The sequence below is a fragment of the Stylophora pistillata genome, chromosome 1, assembly GCF_964205215.1.
Source record: "Stylophora pistillata chromosome 1, jaStyPist1.2, whole genome shotgun sequence".
Taxonomy (NCBI): domain Eukaryota; kingdom Metazoa; phylum Cnidaria; class Anthozoa; order Scleractinia; family Pocilloporidae; genus Stylophora; species Stylophora pistillata.
The window spans coordinates 57,979,840-58,006,968 of NC_142519.1; the positions used below are offsets into that span (position 1 = coordinate 57,979,840).

General features: G+C 37.8%; 2 protein-coding genes and 1 long non-coding RNA gene across 3 annotated transcripts; 2 read left to right on the forward strand and 1 right to left on the reverse strand.

Moving 5' to 3' along the window:
* The first annotated feature begins 13 nt into the window (after positions 1-13).
* LOC111337131 (inactive rhomboid protein 2) lies at positions 14-5,102 on the forward strand. The gene is made up of 6 exons (XM_022943364.2): positions 14-274; positions 1,308-1,505; positions 2,477-2,715; positions 3,342-3,539; positions 3,963-4,211; positions 4,438-5,102. Exons 1-6 carry the CDS (start codon positions 238-240, stop codon positions 4,858-4,860), a joined length of 1,344 nt encoding a protein of 447 aa, XP_022799099.2. The 5' UTR covers positions 14-237; the 3' UTR covers positions 4,861-5,102.
* Positions 5,029-6,800, reverse strand: LOC148743298 (uncharacterized). The gene is made up of 2 exons (XR_015988965.1): positions 5,796-6,800; positions 5,029-5,217 (listed from the first exon to the last, which is right to left on the reverse strand). It is a non-coding gene; the product is annotated as an uncharacterized LOC148743298 (long non-coding RNA).
* A 1,668-nt stretch (positions 6,801-8,468) lies between these two features.
* On the forward strand, positions 8,469-26,797 carry LOC111337136 (structural maintenance of chromosomes protein 3). Its single transcript, XM_022943371.2, has 36 exons — positions 8,469-8,601; positions 9,882-9,957; positions 10,190-10,228; positions 10,307-10,377; positions 10,956-11,027; positions 11,524-11,682; positions 12,259-12,376; positions 12,609-12,723; positions 12,896-12,956; positions 13,382-13,462; positions 13,574-13,738; positions 14,609-14,730; positions 15,094-15,193; positions 15,322-15,366; positions 16,015-16,083; positions 16,349-16,452; positions 16,909-17,008; positions 17,417-17,553; positions 18,020-18,161; positions 18,810-18,960; positions 19,200-19,349; positions 19,990-20,059; positions 20,175-20,256; positions 20,580-20,699; positions 20,886-20,957; positions 21,369-21,443; positions 22,082-22,190; positions 22,297-22,367; positions 22,513-22,602; positions 22,939-23,025; positions 23,423-23,566; positions 24,066-24,134; positions 24,509-24,598; positions 25,092-25,172; positions 25,445-25,622; positions 26,344-26,797. The coding sequence occupies exons 1-36, from the start codon at positions 8,587-8,589 to the stop codon at positions 26,520-26,522; spliced, it is 3,609 nt and encodes a 1,202-aa protein (XP_022799106.1). The 5' UTR covers positions 8,469-8,586; the 3' UTR covers positions 26,523-26,797.
* The last annotated feature ends 332 nt before the right edge of the window (positions 26,798-27,129 follow it).

Consider the following 27,129-nt stretch of genomic DNA (forward strand, 5'->3'; position numbering starts at 1 on the left):
TGTGGCGCGAACGGTCATGGGTCTGGGGACGAGGTTAGCTTTGCGCGAGCCAATAAGAATGCCAAATGATACGCCACGATGTGCATGTGATCTCTATGACGTAAATAAAATAATTTGCCATCGCTTTGTGAAAAAATGCTTTTCGCGATGACAGCGTGACTTAGTGTGTCTGCTTATTTTTGGTGATAAAATGGTGACGAAAAATATTATTTTCGTCTAAACCTCTTCGGTCTGAAAATGACGACACGCGTGCAAGTTGAAATCGGTGAAGAAGGTAACATTTCCGAAAGGAGATATATATCCTTATGGTAGTTTTATGTCGTTTCGGTTTTTTGTTTTTTTGTTTTTTGTTTGTTTTTGGCAAGACTTTCAAATTTAGGACTTTGGTGAGATTGAAACTTGTGGATGGGAAATCAAATCAGGTGATATAAAATTTGAGGAAAAAAATGATGATGCGGTAGATGAGTGGATTGCATTGAACAAAAATTACACCATTATGGTAAAGATTTCGAAAACGGAAAGTAATCTTAGTAGCGTATGGCACCTCGGGTACCGGTGAAGTGAGCCAGTTACTCCAGGAAACAATTCGCATCTTGTTTCAAATTTTTCGCTGGCTGACGCACTAGGATCCGAGGTATAGGATAACCTAATCGTAGATGGACTCCCTCAAATCAGTTTTACAAAATGCGAAATAAAACTGCATACGCTTGGGTTTTGTGTGTGTGTGTTTGTGTGTCCGTTACGTCCTTACGTGATCTCTATGACGTTATGAAATGTCATCGTTGAGAGATGACTTTACCTTGTCATCTCAGTCTTGGATTTTCGTCAAGGCATTCTAAAGATGTGTTCGCAACAGAAAAGGTACTGAGCTCGGCTTATAATCTCCTGGTCTTGTTGATAAAGAAACTGCTGCAGAAAGTAAACCCTGCAAGCAGGCCCAGATCCCCTCATTATCAGCGCTACTAGACGAACGTTTTTCAGCGCGCGGAAAGATTTGAAACGAGAGATCTCCGGGGGATCTGGCACTAATGTTTGACACTGCCGTCCTCTCGAGGGTTCGCGTTGCTCAAGGCCTCATAGAAGAAGTAGTAATATAATGAGGGCTTCCTCACAATCTTCGGTATATAGGCAAGAACAAAAGACACCTTAATAATGTCTGAGAAGTCAAGGAAGTTGAAAGGGTTGAGACTGAACGTTTTGAATCTATCAGTAGAGCTGAGGAGGACAGCGGAAAAACGCCTCGTGAACTGCACTTTATTTTAAACACGATTACGTCTATTTATCTTTTTGTTTTTTGGTTTACTTAGACACTACAACGGAAGAATATGAGTCAGCGTGCTCTTCAAGATCTTCGGTGGAAAGACCGCAGCCAAAAGCGGTCAGCCGGTTTCGCCCTTACTTCACATGCGCGGTTTCCTTAGCACAATTATGTATGTTGATCTGGCTGTGCTGGACGACACCTTTCACTGAAATAGGCTTATCACCGAGAATCTATTACAGAATAGGTGAATTACAGTCAGTATCTGCATTTAACAGCTGGGGTAGTTCTGTGAAATCAGAAATTGATTGTTGAGTTGAGTAAAAGGTGAAGGAGATGTGAATATCTATGAAATACGCCAACGGAGCCAAGGGAGCCAACGGAGTTCTTCGGAAGGGGCGATCTAGGGTTTTGGGTGTCGTCCCAACTTGAACGGCCGCTTAGGAGACAATGTTTATGAATTCTAAGGTCATCTCCTGCTAAAAATCATTCAAATTCATATCTAGGTCCATCAATCATTGGTTTAAATTGGTGTAGTGGTGAATAAGGCCGAAGTTTTTATATTTCAATCCTCAGTACGAGTAAGCTGGGACTTTTATGAACACTAGTGCTACTCATGTCAGGAGATTCCATCATCTTGAGAACTCCCTTCACGCCAGCCTCCTGACTCACAGAGAAACAGACAAATTTACGTAAACTACAAATATTGCTCGCTTGATTGAGATAATCACAGAAAGTCGCAGGAGCGGGAGCGAAAGGTGCGAAAAACTCTTATAATGAATAAAAAGAGTTGCAAGGAAGGTCCGACGAACTGAGGAGAAAAAATAGAAATTTAAGAACGTTTCAAAAATGAACAGGTCGCAAAAATCAAGAAACTTTGCAAGAGCGTCGACGGAGGTCAAGACCTACAATTATAACATAACCAAAGTAAAGCGCGCGCTCTGATTGGTCAATTTAGTGTGCAGCTATTGATTTTTACCATTTGTTAATTCTAGCCACATATTCCCCTTACAGGCGTCGGAAAATCGCCGTGATGGCAGGATCTTATAAATGTTGTCGCATTGTGCAAAAAAAGCGCCAATCTTTGTAATATGTGATTGGGTTCAGACCTGGTCATTAGTTGATTTAAAACTTAACAGACGGGATTTAAACCACGTACTTCCTCCGATGGATGCAAGACATAAAGATCTTAACATTATACTTCTTTTTATTTGTCAGAGCCTTTCACATTTCGTGGTAATGTCACTGTAACTCACGTTGAACGGCCAAACCCTTTGATTGGGCCCCCAGGGGTGAAGTTGATATCCCTCGGAGCGCTCTTCCCGCCGTGCATCAGGGAAGACTATACATTTAACGTCTACCAGGTTCAATCTTTGCAGCCGAAAATTGGGGAAATTGAAGAAAGACTGGGCTGCTGTGAGATGAAGGAAGTGAACGCAGCAGGGACTACGACTAAGGTAAAATGGCTCAATTCAAAATTGAATTAATTGCTCCTAAAGCAAAGGTAAACTCTTTTATCTTATTTACTCGAGCCTAATGGCCAACCTTGCTGGAGCTTATCCTGGGGTGGCTAGGATGATATTTCTAACCCCCCCCTCCCCCCTATAGCATTTTATCAGGCTTCCTTGACAATTCGCCGGTTTTCGCCGGTACCTATTTATACTCCTGAGGGACCTGGGAGAGAGGCATCGAGAACACAACAAGCCAGGTCTCGAACCCAGAACCCAGACCTCTTGACCGGGAGTCCAGTGCAATAACCATAAGGCCACTATGTCTCCTGCTTGGCCAGTTCTAATTGCGCGAAGTAAGGTCACCTATTTTCTGTCAATTTTTTGGTATTGAATTTTCTTTGAGGAGATATCAATTAAATACTTTTAAATTTATTTTCGATAGATATCTCTTCTTTTCCAAGTTGTTACTTCGACAAAATTGATATCCACGTCAGCGACATTCGCCTCAGTTGAGTATTCAGGCTCAACTCTAGCGAAATAGACGTATCGCAAGGCCTGTACCAAAAGCCTTTCCTTCACCTCCCCTTGCGTAAGAATAACGAACAGAAACTTCAGAGCTTTTATTTCTATAGGGAGAATGCAGCGTTCTCTCAAACAACAAAGCAACTTGGAGGGAAGTACGATGTAATCAGCGGTCTTCATCACAATCAGCAGTCAAGCATACCTTGCGACCCTGCTGTAAAGAAGATGGGCAGTGCACGCTGAGCAGTCCGCAGCACTGTTGGTTTATGAAGGGTCGATTTCATCTTCACGTTGACCACTGCACACAGGTACAGAGGGCTCACTTGAAGCACGACAACCTTACCGATTACAGAGAAATCGACACTTAGGGGAACCAACCTATAAATAGTTGTTTGCACCAAAAATCAAGGAATCGGCTAGTGCAGAATCAAAAATAAATGAACAAGAAATAGTTAGGATAGAATACAGTTAATTCCTTGCCCACATGATTTTACTAGCTAGGTGGTAACAGGAATGAAGCGTAGAATGAACTCAATGTTAAAGTAAAAGGATCTTTCCGAGATGAATGCTTAGCAGACGCAGAGCTCTAACTTACATAAACATATAAGTAATGGTTCATGTTAATTAATTCATTGGCCTAATGGTTAAAAATTGGCTCATTTGCAATGATAAAATTTTGTCTGGATCATTCGTTGAATTTCATGTACGTACACTTTTTGACTATTTGTCAGGTCGACTGTTTAAGGCAGCTTTGCATTCTGGGCAATGATATTGCAGCTGGCAATTACGTCACGCAATTCTCTCCACGTCGAGGTTATCAATGGTGGCGATTCTTGACGTCACTTTATCTACATCATGGTATTCTGGACTACCTACTGATCACACCTATACAAGTATGGTTGTGCGGGGGACAGGAAAACGTTATTGGATGGTTGCGCATGGCATTGGTGTATCATACTGCTGGCGTGGGCGGACACTTGGTAGGGCTCATGCCATATTAGATTAAACAGTAATAACTTCGACTGAGTAAAAGCCAGTTGAAGCAAATTTCTTGGAGGAAATAGCCTAATTTAGTGCCCATAGTTTGATCCAGAATAACCGTTGCATCTGTCGTAACAACCATGAATTATGTTTTGTATTTGATTTTGACAGAATGTTCGCACTTTGCAGTTTTCATCTTTTTTGTCTTTTCTTCTTTTGTTGCAGATTGGCTCCTTATTCACGAAGCATGACTCGCCCCAGGCCGGAGCAGGTCCAGCCGTCGGTGGCATAATGGGCCTGGCTTTGGCTGAACACGTGATACGTAGACGAACGATGGAAACTCCGGGGAAAAGGCTTACTTCCTTAATTGCCCCACTCTTCGCTCTCATTTTTCTCGGCACCGTTCCACAAGTTAACAACTTTTCTCTGTTGGCTGGCTTAGCTTACGGTTGTTTGAGTGCACTAGTGTTTTGGAGTCGGATCGTGTTTCCAAAAAAATTTTTCTTGTGTCAATTTATAGTTGTGTTTACAATAGTAACAATATTTTTGTTTAGCCTTGCTCTTTTCTACGGTTTGCAGAGGATAGATGTAAGTTCCTTCTTGAGGTTCGTAAATTGCATCCCGTATGCGGGAGGTTTGTGCGATTAATCGTGTTTTGGAGTGGATAGAGAGGAATAAAGAAAAGGCAAAGGGAGGAGAGGGAGCAGAGGAAGGAGAGGGACTGGGAGAGAGAGCAGAGGAAGAAGAGGAATGAGTAGGGACAGAGTACATCCCTGAAAATATAGAGGAGTTTCATTATTGATACAGACCTTCAAACACTAAATATAAAAGCTTTTATTTTGTTTCTTTGTTCTCATGCGGATTTTGAGATTGATTAAAGAGTAAACATGCTCGTCCTTCCTTTTTTAATGGGGGAATGAGGTCACTACCTCTTTTTTCATTACATTTGTTTTTCCTTGGAAGTTTTTCCTTGTTTTCCTCTCTTATTGATGTTACAGCTCGCTCCTGGGAAGGAATTAAGAATGATTCCTTATGAAATTTTTAGTTTTCTCATTATTGATATCAATATTTGTTTCAATGTTTTGGAAGCCGCTAAATTTTGATAAAAATTTCGGCAAAACAAGCTTTCCTCGCGTTCTCGCAATATCCTGCGTGGCTTTATCACTTTACAGAGCCCGGAAAATATGTTCTATTGCTTAACTAGAATCCCGGAGCTCATGAATTGTTCATCTAGCCAGGGATTGATGAGAGAGATCCTCACTCGGCGTGAAATAGGCGATTTTTATGCGCAAGTGTTCTGAATAATTATATAAAAAAAAACTGTAGCTGAAGCTAATCAACTTTCAGAAAGTGAAAGATCACGTTCAAATTGGCGAGTTCATTTTTTGTCTCGATCCTTCAGTGCCATGAAAGTTCACTTGTGATCAGCGGCAATATTGTCACGCGATTCCCATCGTATTGATCTGTCACGCGCTTTCAAAAGAGTAACTAAAGTTGCACATCCTTAAATACAAACCCCCCAGCTTTTCTCACAAAGTTAAAGTAATGGGAAACTGTAATCCAAGAGCGTTATTTGCACTGACCTATACGTCTTCTTTGGCGGCAGAAGCTTGCTTTTTAACGGTGAATTTCTTGGAGGCGGAAGTAGGCAAGAAGAACACCTCCGAGTCTTGTTGGTCAAATTTCGAATCTGGTTCGTCGAGTGATGTAAACTGTCCCTTTTTCGTGTTGTTCCTGGTGGTGATCGTAAATGGATTACTGGTTCTTTTTACGACATCCTTCCTGTTAGCAAGATTGCTTGGAAGCCGAGAGTGTTCATTGGAGAGGATTCCAGTTTGTCGCTTTATTATCCGCTATGGCTCGTTCTTCGGTAATGTTTTCACAGCTCTTCTCGTTCTAACCTTTATCGGTCTGATCGTCGACTTGAGATCGAAAAAAAATTACTCTGGTCATATACTGGAAAGACGATACCGCGGGTACTTTATGGTGGTAGTTGCTGGGCTAATTCTGGTCTTAATTTCACTGGTTACGACTAGCTTGCTCGCATTTAAACGTAGAAGAAACGTCAGGCTGGATGACGAATTTGAGGATACTATAAGCCGTTCGTACTCCGATCGCGGAAGCTTCCTCGATATCAACGGCTAACCGATTGTTATAATGAATTGTGTGAGATGCAAAATGAAGACACTTTCGGAAAACTGACACTAAGACTTAGAGATTATCATCATAATTGATATTCATTTTATATCATTATTTCTATTAATGTTGATATTATTATTGTCATCTCGTTTTCAGGTCGGCAGTATGTTTAGGTCACATGTGACCAACATTGTTCTTTCAAACCCTCCTTGCCCCATCTCCCTCATAATTCAACCCTTTTTTCCTTCCTTGGTGGCCACTTCAAAAAGGAACCATTTTGAGATATGTTTTGTCCAGCCAGGACTTAACTTTGGAACTCCGGACCTAGAGTGAAGCCTCCATTTGATCACATTTTCTGTGAACACAGTATGATATATTTTAAATCACTGAGGCATCAAATTATCAGCAGCCATTGGACATGAGTAGTTAACCACCTGCACTCTGTGCTTTGTAAGGTAGTCTTAGTAAATTAATTGCTAATAATATGAATAACATTTGCATGATTTTGTGAGGGATCAGTTGGAGAACAGGGTGTATTTTGTCTTAATCAGGGTCCCAACTTGACGGGACCCTCCTGGTCAGATTATACCGAACCAAGCCTGCCCTCTCTTGTCCTTTGCATTATAGTATCTACTTGGAACATTATTAACAATAACATCCAAGAAAATCCACAGAACCTTGTTAGGTTTGTGTGTGTGTGTGTGTGCGCCTGTTTTGAGATGCACTTTTTTTTGTATTTTCTTTTTGATAATAGACCTTCCATCATTATGAAGAGAAGATGGAATGGCTATAACTGATTAAGCTTAGATTTTTTGCAACAGTTGTTTCGAAATTACTGATAAGCATTGTTTAGCATGACATGTTAAGTTCAATTTTATCTGGCCATTCCTTTCAGGTAAAATTAATTCCTTTAAAAAAAAAAATTATGTTACTGTTGACATTTAAAGATGAAACAATTTTAATGTAATAGAAAAATCCTAATTAAATAATTAGCCTATATATATAGGCTAATTATTTAAGAGAAAGCATGGAAGGAAACTTGATCTAGAAAAGTAACAATTTATTTTGAGATTTGTTAGTTGGGAATACTAGCAATATTTTAGGAAAGGTGCCCTAGCTCTTTCCCAAGGGGGGAGGGGGATGGGGTTGCCAACCAGAATCAAGAAAGCAATAGAAATCAAAACAGGAGATGTGTTTGAACAACATACACTGAATGTCACCAAGCTCCTGAATTATAATTGTGAAGGATTTAAAGGTATAAAAAGACACTCCTATGTTTTCAATTGAAGTCTGCCCCTATTTTTCACATATATTGCAAGATACATACCTTTTTTTTTTGAAGAGATATGCTCTGATTTTGATGAGAAAATTGCCAGATCTAGCTCTATCTAAGCTACTGCTAGATTATGTACAATCGTTTTTATCAAGTTAAGCATTTGATTATGAGAGAGAACTATAAATCAACTTGAAGTTAATATAACCAAATTAAAAAAATGTAAGTTTTCTTTGAACAAAAATAAAGTTGTTACTCTTTGATTTTGACTCACACTTTTACCTTGAAACAACTGAAATTTTTTCCATATCAACCGTTCCAATTAAAATAAATTTTTAGAACATGGAAGAACAATTACACATGCTGTGGTTACTTTTGGTATCTCAAGTTAAACTTGTCTTAAATCCTTTCAAATTTTTGTTTTAATTTGTATCTGTAATCAAACTCTTTAAATAACAACTGTCAACAGAACAAAAAATAAACAAAGAGACAGAAGGAAAAAATTATCTGTTTTTAAAAAGAAAAAAGAAGCACAGAAGGCTATATAGTAGCATGTTGCACTATATGGTTGCAACGAAGCTTACATGTCATAAACTTCTTTCTGCATGGAATCAAGACATTGAACCGTACCCGGGAAAACGCGATCGCAGTTATGTTTTTTGACAACATATAACTGTGTGGAAAGTCTTAGAGATATTATGGGTCAATGCACAAACCTCAGTACTTTTTCAACGCTTTTCAAGAAAGGCTTGTTGTAGCGTTGGACTCATAACTTCACCTACATGACGTATATCTCTTTTCACGCTGCGCAGAGAGCGATGGGATCTTTATTTTTAACCAATCAGAGCCCAGCTGAATATATTCGCGCCAAAATGTGTCGCTCCGCCATGATTTTCGTTCAGCCTTGCACTTAATTTTTCACTAAATTTTTCCTCTTGAAACCTTCAAACAACAGGACAGTTATGTACATTAAGCAGGTAAGACATTTTTCTTATCTCTGGTCTGTTTCGTTCGCTTCTGACTGAATGTTAAACGCTGAGAAATCGGGAAAGGTCTTGATACGAACCTGTCAACTTTGTGAATGTCACGCTTAGCAGATCGTTAAAAGATACTACCATCCAAACTTGCCTTTGATTATGGTTAACCTCACTAAGTGAATATTTTCATTACTTCTTGGGAAGATTTTTCTGTTGAAATAATTGCCGAAGCCCCTCACTTAAGAAAGGAAGAAAATCGTGCAGTTTCTGTTTTCGGTTAATTTATGAATCGAGTTGTCACACCATCACCAAAACAAATGTGTAAACTTGGATTAAATTTGTTATTTCAAATCTTGCGGTATTGATATTTACTTAGTTTAACGATTTTTTCTATTCTTTTTACGTCGTATACCATCGTTTGATCGATTTATTGCCAAAGTGCTGATTAATTAAATCGTAAAAGAAAATGATCTTAATTCAAAGAAATACTATAAGCACACAAAAATAAATTAAATTTACATAGAATACTTTGCAACGTTACTGTCCACGATTAACAGTTGATTTATAAATGTGATGAAATATTTTCAATTTCCCCTAACCAACCTATTAACAACACTGTAGCAAAACAATTACATGATTCTGTTAACGTTTCTCTTTTAATACATGATTTATGGTTTAGAAATAAAACAATAAAACTCCATGTTATACCAGTTCCATTTCCTGTAGTCCTTCATGGCTTGCTAAAATCAATTTTTTTTAAATTAAATTCTCACTAGTTATTGCAAGTAAATTATTGTTCTCAACATGCCTGTTTTCTTTAAAATTTGTACAAAAACATGCATACATCTTAACCACAATTTCAGAGTGACCAAGAAAAAATTCTGGCTACAATATTGATAAAATATCAAGCAGACTAGCGATAAGAATAAAGAAAATCATAGTTGATCCAATAACAAATTCTCTGAACTAATGCCATAAGAATTGTGTGGCACGCAACAAGGAGAATTACTGATGAGATCTTGGAAGTTGAAGGGGTAACATAGTTTAAGAGGTATATGGTAGCTTAATTATTTGTAAATATCAACTAGGTTGAAATTGTAAATTGTTCACCGTGAAGAGTTAAAAAGCTGACGTTTCGAGTGCTAGCCCTTCGCCACTATCATTACTAAATCGTCAGCGATTTAGTAATGATAGTAAAATAGGATGGTTTTTGGTTAACTGCAAATTATACCAGTCATGTTTGTCAAACTCTCTTTCTTCTCTTTTCCCTTATTATGCAGGTTATTATTCAAGGATTTAGAAGCTATCGTGATCAAACTATTATTGAACCTTTCAGTCCAAAGCACAATATTATTGGTAAGGATTCAATGTTAAAAGGTCTATGTTTTCAGAAATGAGAGAAGTAAATAGATTTTCTCTTGATCTTAGGTTTCCTCTTTTGATATCTGTTGCAAGTCTTATGCTCTATTTCGTGCAATTTTTTTCATTAAAATTTTAAGTGTTTTAATTTTGTCAAGTCTTGAGGATTGGTATGTCTTTTGGTTGGATTTTTCTTTCATCTGAATCATTACTTTTTCTGTTTTCATAGTTGGCAGAAATGGTTCAGGAAAAAGTAATTTCTTTTTTGGTAAGTTGTCCCCTTTTTTTCTCAAGGCAGTTGTAGAGTGTATGACTATGAACGAATAATTTCCACTTTTCCATACAGCAATACAGTTTGTTCTCAGTGCTGATGAATTCAGTAATCTTCGACAAGAGGAGCGACAAGCCCTTCTTCATGTAAGTTACCTTTTACATGAAGTTTACCAACAGATCTGTTTGTCCATCAACAGAAGAGAATTTGGGGTTTAAATGAAACAGAAATGATTGTAGAAATACTAATAGTTGACTACAAGGGACTTTGCTACAATTAGATTTCTTAGTATTCAAGGGGATACATTCCTTCTGTAACATCAAAATTTTGTGGTAGCATTTTAATTTGTTTTGCGGATTAACAATTTTTGTGTTTTGTGGAAACAATTCTTTTTGTTTTGTGATAACCTGAGCAATTATTCTTTGTTTGAGCAGCAAAAAGTCAACAAGGAAAAGAAATGTAATCTTTTCAACTTTTAAAACTTCTTGATTGATGCAGAGGACATTCATTGAGTTTCATAGGAAGAATATTGATTTGCACTAGAATTGCAAATATAGTTTCTCAATTGATAGAAAGAAGTAAATTTTTTTACAGCATTTCAAGTTGCATTTTAGCAGGAACTTACTTTTCCAGGTCAAAATTAAAAAAAGTTGTAAAATTTTCATGCAACATGCTAACATATATGAGTGGAAATATACTCACTGTCTAAATTTCTTAACTGCAGGAGGGTACTGGGCCGCGTGTGTTGTCAGCTTATGTGGAACTCATCTTTGATAATACAGATAACAGGATACCAGTAAGTGTCTAAGCTGCAGTTGAAAATGATTGCAATCGAGTTTGAGCCATATTTTCCTTTGTGTAGGAAATTTGGAAATTTATGTGGAAAAAAGGGAAAACTCTCTCACTCCTAGTGGTGATGAAAGAAGAATTTTGTAAACAAAATCAGTTCATTTTTAAGAAGAAAAGTGATGAGAAATAAACAAAAATATGACTAAAGGATATTGTACAATTCTTCTTTCTGCCAAATTTTCTGAGCTGAAATTACCAGATGTGTATAGCACACCATGTGAAGAACTTGCCCCATTTTCTGTGTTTTGCACAAATGAGCCCTGATCTTTAGATCTCAGAGGAGAAAGGGTTAAGTGTCATCTGTGCTTGGTTCATGGCAATCAATGTTATTCCGCTGGTTTTTATCACTGAAAGTTTGCATTGTGTGAACCACCTTTAAAGAATAATAATTCTTGTGAATCAGAATGATTGTTATGTAGATTTCTTTTTCTTTTTCCTTGTAGATTGAGAAAGAGGAAGTTTCCCTTCGACGGGTAATTGGTTCCAAAAAGGACCAATATTTTTTGGATAAAAAGAATGTCACCAAAAGTGATGTGATGAATCTGCTGGAGAGTGCTGGTTTTTCAAGGAGTAACCCATACTATATAGTCAAACAAGGAAGGGTAAGGAAAAAGCCAGAGGCTCTGAGATAACTTGGTTTCTTCACATAGGACTATTTTTTGAATTAAGTTTGATTAATGGTGTTTTGTAGCTTGTTAGTTGACTGTACCTATTTTTCAGGTCTGATTTTCGCTATTGCATAAATGGTGCTCTCTACTGTGAGGATCGTGCATCATACGTATCTATAACCACAGTTCAAAATATATGAACTTTATATATTCATCGTATCTGTGTACCTATTTTGTTACAAATGGCATTTTCCCCTAGAGATTATACCTACAGCTGCCTAACTGTGTTGTTATTAGGGCTAGTGCACCTTCTCTACCATGGCTTCAATTCCCAAGTGTCATGATATGAAAACAAAAATGTTCAAATACATGCTCTGGCTGTCAAAGATCACAAATATGATAGTGGTATTAACTTTGTTATCATTTGCACCAAGGTAATTTTGCAAAGCAAAAATGTTCTTTTGTGGCTCTTAAATTTCCTAACTTTCCTGTTTACTGTAACACTTGATGATGCAGATTTTGTAATTCTTTTAACATGTTTCAATTGCTTGATACTTGTTATTTTTACAGATCAATCAGCTGGCTGTGGCAAAAGATCATGAAAGACTAAAACTATTGCGAGAAGTTGCAGGAACCAGAGTTTATGATGAAAGAAAGGAAGAGAGCAAGACTATTCTTAAAGACACTGGTATTATTACCCTTTGATAAATATAATTCCACACAAATGTTTTTTTTTTTAGGTCAGGCTAGACCAAAAAATATTTGGATCTCAGTGGTGATGCAGGGACCTTGATGTGCTTGGTCTGTAGGTGTTAATGCATTCCTGTCTACCTTCCTGCACAGTCATTAAGTACAAACTACAAACATTCAGTTTGACCACAATGGCTTTACATTTCTATTTTTGTGGATGTGATTTGTAGAGGGAAAAAAAGAAAAGATTGATGAGCTTTTGAAAGAGATTGATGAACGACTGGAGACACTGGATGAGGAGAAAGAAGAACTCAAAGCATATCAGAAGTGGGACAAAGAGAGAAGGTACACACAACATAATTATAAAAATCAGTGATTGTTATAAGTGTGAAGCACTTAGAGAAAAAACTCTTCACAACCTTGTGAAGCTATTATTACAAAGCTGCTAAGTCAGTGGCAGAAAGACTGATGTAAGCCTTTTGCTGAAAATATTAAAAGTTAAATTTTCACTTCCCAGGTGCCTTGAGTACACAATTCATGATAAAGAGTTGCGAGAAACAAGGGAAAAACTGGATGCGGTGAGAGATAATGATATGCTAAAAAATTCTAATCTAATTTTGTTTTCGTTTCAATCATGAACTTGCTAAACAAAGGAAGTCTTTTTTCCTTTAAAGTGCTCAATTTGTTATGAGTACTTGAGCAATAAGCCTTACAATTGAATGGAATTGCACTTGTCAAGGCCAAGTGCATGCAATTAGGTAATTCTATAATGGTAAAAGGGAGGATTTGAACTCAGGATTAACATAAACAGGTTCACAAGTTAAGTGAAAGATTAATCTTGGGTCTGCAGATTTCAAATCCCATGCAGTAAACCTCTCTTGTTCCAGTTGTTGAAAATAATCAAACCCAGCTAAAGTGCCATGACCATCCCTTTAAGCAAGACTGTCTTACTGCAGTTACTATTTACACTGTAGCTATTTAATTGGTAATGATTGTTATTCAGTTGGAAAATTCCAGACAACAGGAAACAGATAAAGCAAGCTCGCTCCAAAAGGAAATCAAAGATGCCAGTAACAAAGTCCAGGTGTGTTATTAAGAACATTATGCACGTGAATGTAACCATATGTAGTTGTCATTGTTACTTGCACTCACTAGGGGGGTCAGTATGGTGGTCAAATTATTTTTCATTCTACAGGCCCTGTCTCAGAGCCTGCGTGAAGTGATGGATCGCACGACAGCAGCAAACTCTGAGAGACAGCAGCTTGATGAAGAGTGCCAGGAAGAAGTCAAACAAAGAACCAAACTGGAACTGGACATTAAAGATCTGGAGAGGAATGTCAGAGAAGATAGTGCACAGAAGGTGAATGCTACCATATGATAATAATATGATCTGTTTTAGATTTGAATACCTTAGTTTTGGGGGCCAAGCAATCACCTTCAGTTGCCAAGCCATATTTCATTCCATCAGGGGAAAACTTATTGGCACAGCCAAAAATTTAATGTCTTAAGACATTTAACATCAGGAATGGAGCTCAGTTATTTTAAATCTGATGGTAACAAACTTTCTATTAATTATTTTGGTCCTGAAGTGTGATTGTGTGTCACCTATTGAGTCCTGAGAAATACTTTGTGTGGTTGCAATGACTTACACATTCTTGACTTTCAGGGCTCGACACTAACTTTTCAACTTATTAGCCAAGTGGGTAGTGATATTTTAGATGTTACAACAATTTCACTTTGTTTACTAGGCAAACTGGCTAGTGGAAATTGAAAACCAGTAGCCAAACCTGAATTACTACTAGTCTGTGGCTAGTGGGCTACCGTTAGTGTCGAGCCCTGGACTTTGGTAATGACTTGGGCTTAAGTTGTCAAAAGTTTAATCTTTGTCGTTGAAAACAGCTGTCTGTGACTTGCTCCCACTTCACAATGAGCTGCATTGCAGACTGAATGAAAAAAAAATACTGTATAATACACCATTATGCTTTTTTTTTTTCTCAATGGTAAGTTACTAAGCTTAAGAGGCATGTACAAAGGTAGGAGAAAACAAACAAGTAAACATGCGGCATTGTTCAAAAGTGATGCAAACTTATTTTGGCAAATTTCCTCTTTTAAGCTTTTAGAAGAAGTTTCACTCCATGTGAAATTGTTACAATAAGGACAGAGAGGTTCTCACACTATTTTAGTGGATTAGTGAGTTTTTCTTTGGATGTTATCACTTTTTTTTTCTCAGATTCAACATAGAGAACAGCTAGAGGGATTGGAAGAAACAATCCAGTCAAAAGAAGAAGAACTGAGTGAACTTTTACCAAACTACATAAGGCTCAAAACTGAAGAGGATGAATGTTCAGCAAGGTAGGAAAATTATACCTACATTTTACAAATATTTACATTGTTGTGGGGTTTTTTCTGGTTTGCAAGGTTATTTATAATAAACATTTTCACTGTATATGTACTTTGTACAGTGTACACGTTCATTTTTTGCTGGGTCATCAGATAGGCAATTGTAGCTGTTTCCAGCAGACCTTTTAAATTTGTTATGCAGCTTGCAATTGCTTTTTGTCAATCTGAAATTTTTGAATTTTTAAGCCGTCTTGATAATGAATCTTTGCAGCAAGATCTTATTATAATTGTCTTTGCTCGCTCTAGTTTTTCAGGTGACACTTTTTAGGAAATAAACAATTATGACAACATTTTGAATATCAAATTAATTCTCAGGATGAAAGCCTGTGAGAGAAGACGTACAGAATTGTATGCTAAGCAAGGTCGTAAAAATCAGTTCAGAACTGCTGAAGAAAGAGATAGATGGATCACTGAGGTATCTTGTTGAATGTTAAATTTACATCTATCATTACTTTGATTAACAAACTGTTTTTACAACTTACGTTCATGCAACTATCAAGTCACATGCGTTCACAATTTTTTCTTTTGCATTTTCTTTTATAGGAGAAAAGTTCCCTTTCAGAATCTATAGCAAACAAAGAATCACAAGTAAGTAGCTTAATTAAGGCAAACAGAAGTATTCCGGGTTTTTTTTTTCTTTTTCTTTTTTTTGTAAACGAAAACAAATCTCATTTTTCCAACTTTTCACCTTGTAGTTGATGTATTGAAAATTCCTCTCAATTCAATTTTATAAAGAACAAAGCAAGTCTCTATGGTATTAAATTCATCACTTTTAAAAGGAAGATTGGTTTAGTCAGCACTGGAGCCAGTTGGTCCCCTCTGCTGGGGCTACACTGTAATCCTGGTCTCCTCACCCTGCCCATGCCAGGTTACCCCCCAATATTACATTTTTATCTGTTTTTCTGATGGTTCTCCATATGTATTCCTGGACAAAAGCACTCTTCTAAAAACAATGACTTTCAGTATCTATTTTTAGGTACCAATAGAACAGCCTTTGGCATTCATCCTTGTTGAATATTATTTACATAACGTACTCTCTTTTTTTTTTTTGATTAATCCACATCTTTTGTATTGTATTGTATTGTATTGTATGCAGACCTTGAAAAGAAAATAATGACTTTTGTATGAAAGTTGAAATACATTAATAAATTTGTTGTAGTATTTGTATTTTATAATCTCTGATTGTGTGACAGAGCAATTTATTATAACAGAAGTGGTGGTGTTCTTTGATTGTAGATTGCTGGTGTAAGAGCAGATGTCGAAAAACTAAGGAATGCAGTACAAGAACTAACAGTTGAAATACAGGTGGGAGCCAAATTATTTGATTTATGTATTTTGAATTCTTGCATTCTTTAAATACATAATTTTTAGCAAACAGATACCCTTTCTTTGTTATCTTGGGGTATACATGCATAGTGAAACACAGATATAACTTTGTTCAGGCTGACTAATAACTGTCAAGTGACATCTGAATGTTCTTGGCCTTAAAAGCTTAGCACATATGAAATACAGAAGTGTACAGTTTGCCATTATTTTAATGGGGAGTGCTCCTGGTTTTTTTTTTAATTAGGAAAGAACAGACAATGTTGAAAAAAGAAGACAAGATATTGAAAAGGCAAACAAGAGACATGCAGAATTGAAAAAGACAAGAGATCACACAACAAACAGTAGAAAGTAAGTTGATTATTTATCTTATGGAACTTTATGATGATGCTAACCCCTCTCCAATTCATAAACCCTTTGCACCCTAACATCAGTATTCATATTCTCCATAGTGTTCTCTATACTTTTCCCTTGGTACTGGCAAGGAGAATTCATTTAACAATCAAAGTTTCTTAGGTTGGCTATCCTTTCCTTTATTCTTGTGATCTCAATGAATGATTCATAAGTATTATGGTAAGGAGAAATTAGATGCTGATCACTCTCAGAGTTTAAAGGGTGGAGGGAATAAATGATGGAGTAAAAGACCTTGATTTTGTTGCAACATCCAGAGTACATGTCTAAAAAGGTACACGTCCACAGGGTAAGTTATTGGCAACTAGCATGATCTGGAGCTTGTAAAGCTGTAATTACTATGATTATATGTACAGTGTAACATCTCAGGTGACTGATTTTGTTTTTCTACTATAGGGAGCTGTGGAGAGAAGAAGCTGCTATTGAACAAAGCATGCAGAACACAAGAGAGGAACTCAGTAAAACAGAGAGAAATTTAAGGAGTACTGTCAGTAAAGTATGTATCTGTTTTTACTATTTTTGTGTAATGTGTTTTATAAACAATTTTTGCTTATGTAATTGTCAGCCATTGATGATTATGTTCAGAAAGCCATCATCAGCAAGAAACAAATTTTAGTGAATATAATTTTATTCTGTAGTACACTTTTGAACCTCAACTTGATGTACTATACACAATTTTTTGGTGGTCGACATCTGAACATATAGATGTACGTATAGATGTAAATGTACATGTAAGGTCATTTGCTTTTGACACTGAGTTTCTCCATCTGTTATGTGTGTTATGGATTCTTTTTGGACTTGATAGTAGGTGGAAGAACCTAATAAACTGCATGCAACCAAAATATTTTGTAACCTCCCAGCATTACTAACCAGATGATGTTCCATGATTATGTTTTTGCCACAGCATGTCAGTAATGGTATTGACACAGTGAAGAGGATTGTTCAAGAGAGAGGAATTGATGGAGTCCATGGCCCACTTATTGAGAATTTTCAATGTGATAAACAGTTTTTTACTGCTGTAGAAGTTACTGCAGGAAATAAGTAAGGACCTCTTGTGACCATACATGTTAACATGTGGTCCATACATGTACTTCTGCACATGTTATACCTTTGCTTCATTTAGCTGCTCATACATTTTGTGTCTAAATAAGATGTAGAACTAAAGAAGTAAATTTATACATCCTCAAGTTGTACATGTACATGTAGTTTAGAGGATGTAAATAGATGTTTGCCATACAATTCTTTTGATGTTAGTTTGGAGAATTTGGTATTGGATCACCAATAACTAAGAATCCCTTGATATTTTTCTTTATTCTCATCACTTGTCTGCTTGACACTGTATTGATATTGTAAGGAGAAATGCTATGTTGGTCACTCATGCATGATAGTTCAAGAGTTTAGTTGAAGAGCTGCCGCTATTTCCTTTGTTAGACAAATTACTTCCATGACAAGTCTCCCTCCCTCTTAGACTGGGTTGGTGTCATCAATGTTTGTATTTACTTTTCAGGCTCTTTCACATTTTGATAGATTCTGATAAAACTGCTGCACAGATCTTGTCCATTATGAACAAACATAAGTTACCTGGAGAAGTCACATTTATGCCACTCAACAGACTTCTTAGCAAGGAACAACAGTACCCCAGTACACCTGTAAGTAACCCTTACGTGCATTATAAAAGGAATAAAAAATGAATTACAATAACTAACAACAAATCTTTCTTTGAATATGGTGAAGACTTTCTTAAAGTTTTGCTGCAGGTCAGTTTTGTTGAAGTGTGAGGGCTGTTTGTTATCAACTTTGACAGTTGATCTCTATTAAACTCTGGATTGCATATTCACTTACCCTGAGATGGATCAAAATAGACCATTCTCATATGTCTCCGTGTCAACCGGTCCTTGTTGCCCTTTTATAAGCTAAATGCCCTTTTGGGTTCTGAGGATATAATCCAGACAAAAATGGGTAATTATCATGAAAATCAAGGAAAATAAAAATGAATACTATATTGGAGTAAGTTCTATTGAGTGGATGTCTTGCGTACTTAGCTGGTCACTAGTGTTGGAAGAGTGCCTTGTGTGCATGTACAGTGTAGTGATGACCCAACTGTTGTCTACTTGAATAGTTTCAAGTTCAGTTGGAGAATGCTCCTAACTCAACAGCTATACTGCATAGTGAGAATAGAATTATAATTTTTCTACTTCCTCTCTATGTTGTGTATTTGGTATGTATGTTGAAGCATACTCTTTGCAGCTACAGAACCTACAAATCTGTAATCCTTTCATTTTGACTAATATTTTCAGGATGCCCTTCCAATGATCAACAAATTGAGGTTTGATGAAGCTTTTAGACCAGCCATGCAGCTAGTCTTTGGTAAAACTCTTGTGTGTCGCAATCTTGAAGTTGCCTCACAGTTCTCCAAAAGTGAAAATATGGATTGTATTACATTAGAAGGTACATAATATTCTAGTTATTTTACCCGTTACAATTTTTTTATTGTAGATTAAAACTCTAAGATTAAACATGTACATGTATGTTACGGCCAATGAAGTCGGGTTAATGTGACGTTTGAAAAACTTATCCTGTGAAATCCTCCGCAAAGATACCACAGCTTATAACACGTTGTTTACTTTCCAAATGTATATCCAATGCTTGATAACTTAAACTTTCTTGAACATACATAATTGTTACAGGTGACCAGGTTAGTCGCAGAGGTGCTCTTACAGGAGGTTACTATGGAAACAGAAAGTCTCGCTTGGAGTTACAGGACAGTATTTGGAGATTACAAGAAAAAGTTGAAGGGGAAGAAACACGTAGAGATCAACTGAAGGCTGAGTTAGAAAGTATCCTCCTATATTGTAATCTACCTGTGCCAAAAGACTATTTATAATCTGCTAAAAAGGGTTTCTCTGGCATTTTATAAGGGTTGATTATCAAGCAAGGCTGCATGTAATTATGCCAATACATTTGACTGACACATATTCAGATGCCTAACCCACTTTATCTTGTATGAAGGGATTTTGGAGTTACTTATGGTTAGTTGCAAGGGCATTAGAGGCTCTCCCCACCCCCCCATCCCCCCTTCCCATTCCTCATTCCCATTCCCCCTTCCTATTCCCCCTTCCCATTCCCTTTCCCATCCCACCTTCCCATCCCCCCTTCCCATTCCCCTTCCCATCCCCCCTTCCCATTCCCTCTTCCCATCCCCTCTTCCCATCCCTCCTTCCCATTCTGTCATGTTTCCCTTCACAGTTCTCTGTTACCAATTTTCACTCATGGTTGGAGGAAGGCACTGTGAAGTGAAGGCAAAAAGTGTCTTGCCTAAGAACACAATAGTTTGACCCTTACCTGAGTACAAACGTGAGCCTTTTGAGCCGAAGACCAGCACACCAACTTTTCAATAGCTGCATCATTCATAGTCAAATTTTACATCACAACTATTGCGAAGAAACAGTTTTTGGAATATCCTTAACTAGATCTCAGAAATTGATTCTGACGTAACAGTCGCACTTGGAGAATTACAAAAAGTAGAAACTCAACAAGTGCAGCTAAGGTAATTATACTCAGGCGGTGTTATTATGATTGATATGAGTTTTTTTTTTTTTTTTTTTTTTTTTTTTGGCTCATTCATTATAATCACAATTATTCCACAACCAATCAAACTACAGAGAAACATACGAGAAGCAGAAGATTGATGTGAAAGCCAAAACTCAAGAAAAGAAAACAGCGGAACGAACGCTGGAATCAAAGGTAAGTGTTGCTTGTACGAGGGTAACAAACTATTTTCCGTGTCGTTTGTTATGTATAATTTTGTAGCCCTTGTGTGCTATTTTGAATCGTGAAACTTGCAGATTCACATCAACACCATTCCTGTGTACATATAAGTGCTATTGCCTCGTTTCTTTCTCTGTCTGTCCGTGCTTCCATCTCGAAACTTAAAACTCGATGCTCGAGTTTCTATTCTCGAAACTCGATTTTAATCCACGAAAGTTTTGAGAATCGAGTTTGGAATCGACACAGGTAACTTAGAGTATTTAAGCGGTACTGCTCATGCGTGTTTGTTGTCTCTGTAGGAGCAAGGGTTGACACACTTTGAGGCAGATCTCAAATCCATGCGCAGCACCATGAGAGCTCTAGAAGAAGAACTGGGAACTGCTCTTGTGTCACAACTTAGTTCGCAAGATCAACAGGAGGTATAGAATATGTAGCTATGTACTGGCCATCTATGGTATATTCTAACCCATGAAGTTTTTTTCTTTTCCTTTTTTTTTTTTTTTACAAATTTTGAATTTTGTATTGAAAATACTCAGCGATACTGCACAACAAAACGTCTAATAGGATTTATTTATTCTATATGTTGTGATGTCTTTTTCCCTCAGGTGGATAATTTAAACGGCGAAATTATGGCTCTCCAAGAAAGGTTAAAAACCGCCTTGTCAAACAGAACAAAGGTAAATATTTGCTTCAAATGCCAATAACATAAGGAAGTCGAGGGTTTTTTTTCGGGGAGGGGGGTTACTTGTTTGTAAATGCTAAAAGCGAAAATTCCCAGTAGATATCTTTCATAAATGGCGGGCTCAATTCCTATTATATTACATGTATGTATAGCAGCCTTTTTGGCCTCGAAAGGATGTTTTTAAAACATGTACACGAAAGAATAACTATGCCTGCCTCTATGAGAGGGAGAAATCTACTATCAAATTTTTTCTTCAGTAGTTCCAATAAGCTAGCGATGTATCACTTCGGGATTGCTTTAGACTGATAACGTGTGCCAAAAGTCTTAATGACGCATCATATCGGTTATCGCAAAAATAATGACACCATTTCCTAGGGTGTTCTCAAATTACTTTGTTTCTTTTCAGCTTGAAGCCAAAAAGAACTCCTTGGAAAATGTGCTCAACAACAATTTGAAAAGAAAACGAGATGAGTTGAGACAGGTACGTTGGATTTTCTCTTTCTAGTGTGTATTGAATTCTTATGCAGGTGAATTATCGTCAAAATTTAGTGAAAAAGAGTCGGTGGTAATGTGTGGTGTTGATAGACCTTATAATTTCTGCGAAAATGTTATCAAACAAGGGGGCATCCTCAATTCCAAATCAAACCACCTTAAAACTTAAGAGGTGTCGTCACAACCCCGTTGGCCTCCTTCTGTATTTGTTCTTGAACTGCATACTTAAATAAAATAAAAATCGCCCCTCCAGTTTGACTTCTTTGACTTTGTGTATGATAAGGTACTCAAAGGAAAGCCTGATGTAATTAGTACATGCTGGCAGTTACACCAACGTGGATGTTTGACGAGATATCATTAAAGTTAGGGTTGTTAACTGTAATTATCGTTAGTATCAGGCTTCATTTCTTCTGTTTCTTGGGTTCGGTCTTCGATCCTCCCGAAAAGGTCTCTGGCCGGGAGGAGCGCGGGCTTATTTCCCGGACAGCGGTTGGTTATCGAGCCTACTTTAGTGTGGTAGTGTTGCATAATATTGATTAATCCCCGTGATGGAAATTGTGCATGGTGATACAAAGGTTGATAACTTGCTTCTGTGGTGGTTTCACCCGCACGCTTTAACTTCCGCAGTCCCTTGAGGAAATCTCACTAGAGGACCGCAATTTACATTTGGAGACACTGAAGAGTGACCTACATTCAGTGTTGGAGATTATATCGCAAAGTTCAGCTCAACAAAAAGGTATGGAAATCGTTTCCAAGGTGGACAGGTGACCTTTGAATTCAGTTCCCTCAATTCAGGCTATAACAGTCTTGTCAGTTGCATCTGTACGACCTTCTTTCTGTAGAACTTGAAGAAGAAATAAGAAGTCTAACCAGTAGAAAGTCAGAGCTACAAACATCGCTGGATGAATGGAAGGTAAGGCAATTTATTATAATTTTTTTTCTAGGGAGAGGGGTGCAGAAGGTTCGTTTTGATATGCCTCACATTAGAATTTCAAGTTTCACGATGAGGTAACTTCATTTCAAAGGAGCTAACTTCATGTAATTCGTGACTTGCTTAGAGCGTTGAGAAGTTAAAAAGGGATGCTATCGATGACGATGCCAAACACATGGAGAAAATTGCTCATAAGAGGAGTCTACTCATGAAGAAAGTAAGAATACTTGAGGCCAGTTTTTTAATTGTTTTTAAAGATAACTAGATCTTTGAATTTAACACCATTAGACTGGTTAGTGTCTTTTTGTTTAGGAAGAAAGAACTACAGTATGTGGTGTTCAAACACAAAAAAAGTTGAATGGTGCGGGCTTCATAATTGTTAGCTGGTAAATTCCTTGCATTACTCAGCGAGCTGATGAAGAGAGTGAACAAACTTGCCACTGAACTAGAGAGTTTTTTTTTTTTTTTATCATGAGTTTCCACCAAATCATGGAAACATTATGACAAAGACGTAAGGTGCCCTTTTGTTAATGGTTTAAATGTGACCTTACAGAAAGAAGATTGCACCAAGAAGATCCGTGAGCTGGGATCCCTTCCAGCGGATGCCTTTGACAAGCACCAAAAAACCCCGGTGAAAACGGTAAGTTGTAGTTGAGGATAATTGAAGTGGTGAACTTGAAACTTTATGAAATGAGGTATGGGTACTAGTAAATTGTTGTGAGAGGCCTGTGTTGGGAAGAAAAAAGACTGTCGAGTTTACAGTTCCTCTCGCAAGCGCAAGAGATAAAATTTTTTGCTATAACTCAGAGGTACCGTACCCAAAACTATAGCAATGTGACTTTTGCCCTGGTGCTTGAAAAGAAAATTGAAAAAATACGCTCGCAGTAGAACTTTTAGTTTTTTCAAACAGCAGAAATTTGTTATCGCAAAACTCTAGAATTTTACAGATCAGGAAAAAAGACTCCAGCCAAAATCTCGTGCAGTACGGTAATTTCAATTTTAAACTTTTTTTTTATTATTTTCCGTTTCGTCTATAGTTGTGGAAGAAACTCCATCAGTGTAATGAGGAACTGAAGAAGTATAGCCACGTAAATAAGAAGGCGTTGGATCAGTTTGTTAACTTCTCTGAACAGAAAGAAAAATTAATGAAACGGAAGGAAGAACTTGACAAAGGATACCAGGTACACATAACATCGCCTGAATATCGTTTATAATCCGAAGAATTCCTTCTCCATCTTCTCTTCTCTATCTTTTTATTTCATCCAAGGCGAGGTTGTTATTACAAACACATCCGCCTCCTTCCCCCCCGTTTCCCCTTCCCCTCCACCCTATTTCCCCTTCCCCTCCCCCCTATTTCCCTTCCCCTCCCCTCCCCCCTATTTTCCCTTCGGGGTCATTACTGCCGTATCTCACTTCGGTTACAGTAACTTATTCAATGTTAAGAAGTGATGCTTTTCCTTTTGGACGGCATTCTAGTCCATCTTAGGTTACCTCCGAATTTCGGCAGGTTTCCTTGATAGTCTGATACCCTGTGGGAATCTTCCAAGGTTGTCATATTGGGTCGTGACATGCTGCTACGGGTTTCGCAGTCAATATTTAGACCGCAAAAAAACAAGCATCGCAGTAGCCCTTTTGTTTTGTTTAGGAACAATAAATGAGTTTTGCATTTTATTTTACCAGTCAATTGTGGACTTGATGGATGTCCTCGAGCTCCGTAAACATGAAGCAATTCTCTTCACGTTTAAACAGGTACCGTATATCCTGTACCTTTATGAACAAATGATCCCTCCCTCCCATCGCTATCAAAGAAATAGAATTTTTTTGATTTATTTTAAAAAATCTGGCATGCCTCCAAATGAAGTAAGACGCCAATGATGGCCGGAGACTTCTCTTAATTTCCTTTGTAAAGTATAATCTTTGGGAAATTCTAGTCGAAGACAAGGGAATCCTTAATCAAACGTTTCTGCTACAGAGAAAATCGATAGAACCTCAAGAAGCTATTGGACGGTCTTGCAATTTGTAAATTTTTGCAGAGGGGCTAAGTCGAGTGAAAGGATTTAAATACTAGTATTGAAAGCTTTTTTGATTGAAGCTGATGTTTTACGTGTGTTTTACATTAACAGATGTCTCATAACTTTACTGAGGTTTTTAAACAGCTTGTTCCTCATGGGAAAGCCACTTTGGTGATGAAAACAGATCCGGTGGAACAAATGGTAAAGTGCGGTTAAATATTTCATGTCTGGGGTATGAAAGAAAAGACATCGTGGCCAAAGAATGCCGCCTGAAATCTTTTTATGTCCTCTCTTTTGATTCTTGTATTGACACCTTTTTCAATGCGTGTCCTTCGTTTTTGTTGTACCTTAGTCTTTATTTTGTTTGTCTTCTTAAATTTGGTTTTCTTTTTACCTTGAAAGGTCTACGTAATGTCACATTTTTTAACCACCCTCCTCTCCCTTGTCATCGCTACTGGTCTGTTGCTCTTGCTTCCATCCCCTAATATACGGGAAAGTATATCGACAAAGCGAAGTAAGGCGGTTCATTTAATTCCAATTCCTTTAGAACTATTTCCAACTAGAATTAGTAAAATGTCTAAGGAGACAGGCTGATGACTTAGCATTTACAACCGCTTCCTCGAGATCTTCACATGGCAAGTTAATGGAATGACGTATTAAAACGTGCAATGTTTTTTTCTCTTCTGACCTCCAGGAAGAGGAAGAAGACAGCGAGGGTTCTCAATCACAGAGATCAGTGCCTCTTGTGGATCAGTTTACTGGAATAAGTATCAAGGTAATGTGAACCACAGTGTAAAGTTGTCTGAATGTGAGTTTATCATTCTTTATTTTGATGTAGAGCTTGTAGAATTCCCTTTATCGTGACCTGTTTCCTTGTTCACAATCGCCGAACGGAAAGGAGAAAATGCAGTCTCATTCGCTTAAAGAATTTCTTGTTTTAACACCGAATTCTCTCAACTTTCTGTGCCAGATTTTTGGAGTCACAGGGTAACGGTAATGCCGCTTAAGTCTTGCATAAATACAACGTTGTCAATGGTTTGTTTGTAGGTTTCTTTTACTGGGAAATCCGCCGAAACTCGTGAGATGAACCAGCTCTCCGGTGGACAGAAATCTTTGGTGGCCTTAGCACTGATCTTCGCCATTCAGAAATGTGACCCGGCGCCTTTTTATTTATTCGATGAGATTGACCAGGCTCTGGATCCTCAGTTCAGGAAAGCTGTTGCAGGTATTATGCTGACTTTAACTAATGAGACTGTTAGACTGAGGCTTCACTTTACAATCTCAACTCAAGTTCTTTATCACGGCTGTCCCTTAAATAGACACGTACACAGACTGACAGACAAAAACAAAAAAAAGACTACAAACTGACTGACATACAGACGGATAGAGACGAAAGGAAGGTCAGACAGACAGGCAGACAGACGGATGGACAGAGACAGACGAACGGACAGACATGCAGACAGACAGACTAACTGACAGGCAGACAGACAGACTAACTGACAGGCAGGCAGACAGACTAACTGACAGGCAGACAGACGAACAGGCAGACAGACTAACTGACAGACAGACGAACGGACAGACAGACAAACTAACTGACAGGCAGACGTACAGACAGACGAACGGACAGACAGACAGATGAATAGATGTAATCTATAAAAGCTTTAAACTTTTGTTTCTGTGGGCTGGTAACTGAGGAAGGGCTGTCAAAACCGGAACTTTTCTCTGGATTGTTTAGACGATAAGAGTAGATTTGGAGAAGATACGAGTCTAAACAGCCTTTTTATAATAAGGTCAGTTCTGTTAAGAGAAGGCAGTTGATAAGATATGGTAGTTAGGGGTGCGCTTAAAATCGTAAGGGTTAAGAGTTCCTCGCATAAAATGAAGTTTATCTTCTGGCTATCCTTAGCTTTGTTACTCATAAGAGGTTTTGGTTCTTTTGTTGTAAGAAATGCTCCGTAAATTGGCTGAAAAAGCTCAGTTTATCACAACCACATTCCGACCTGAGCTGTTGGAGTCCGCTGACAAGTTTTACGGCGTGAAATTCCGAAACAAAGTTAGTCATATCGACGCGATTACCGCTGAACAAGCGAAGGACTTTATCGAGGACGACGCACAGGAGAAGTAGACTCAATTCCTAGGCTCGTACTTGAAAGCAGTCTCTTGAAGAACACGCTCGATTTAGCGAACAGTCAGGTCACACATTTTAATATTCATGTGTACACAATATGAAACTGCTTTTATCTAAGTAAGTGAACGTTCATAGCTAACCTCTGCAAGCTTTGCGTTCCTCGTTATATTATTCAGAAGTGATTGCGCTGTTATATTATAACAGAATTATTCGTTAGAGTGCATGCGCAATGTTGTTGCTTCACTTTGTTAATAAATGGGACTTTTCAACAACAGTCTGTTTTTCGTTTTCTGAAATAGGCTTTCGCTTTGGAACCAGTCACTATTTATCGCCGGGGGTTGGAGGGTCGTCTTTTTTTGGGGGGGGGGGGGGGGGAATGATCACATGGGGGAAAGGAAGGGAGAATCAGTCGTCACCAAGAGAGTATAAAGGGGGACTATAGAAAATTGACTGCCAAGCGACTGCTAATGAGGGGGTGTCAGAACAATATTACAGAGTCTTGGGAAGGGATCAGGTAAATTTGATCTTGTCTCAACTAAAATCCTCTCAACCCCCCTGCCTGTCCCAGAAAACTACCAATTTAAAACGAAGTTATTTCCTGTCG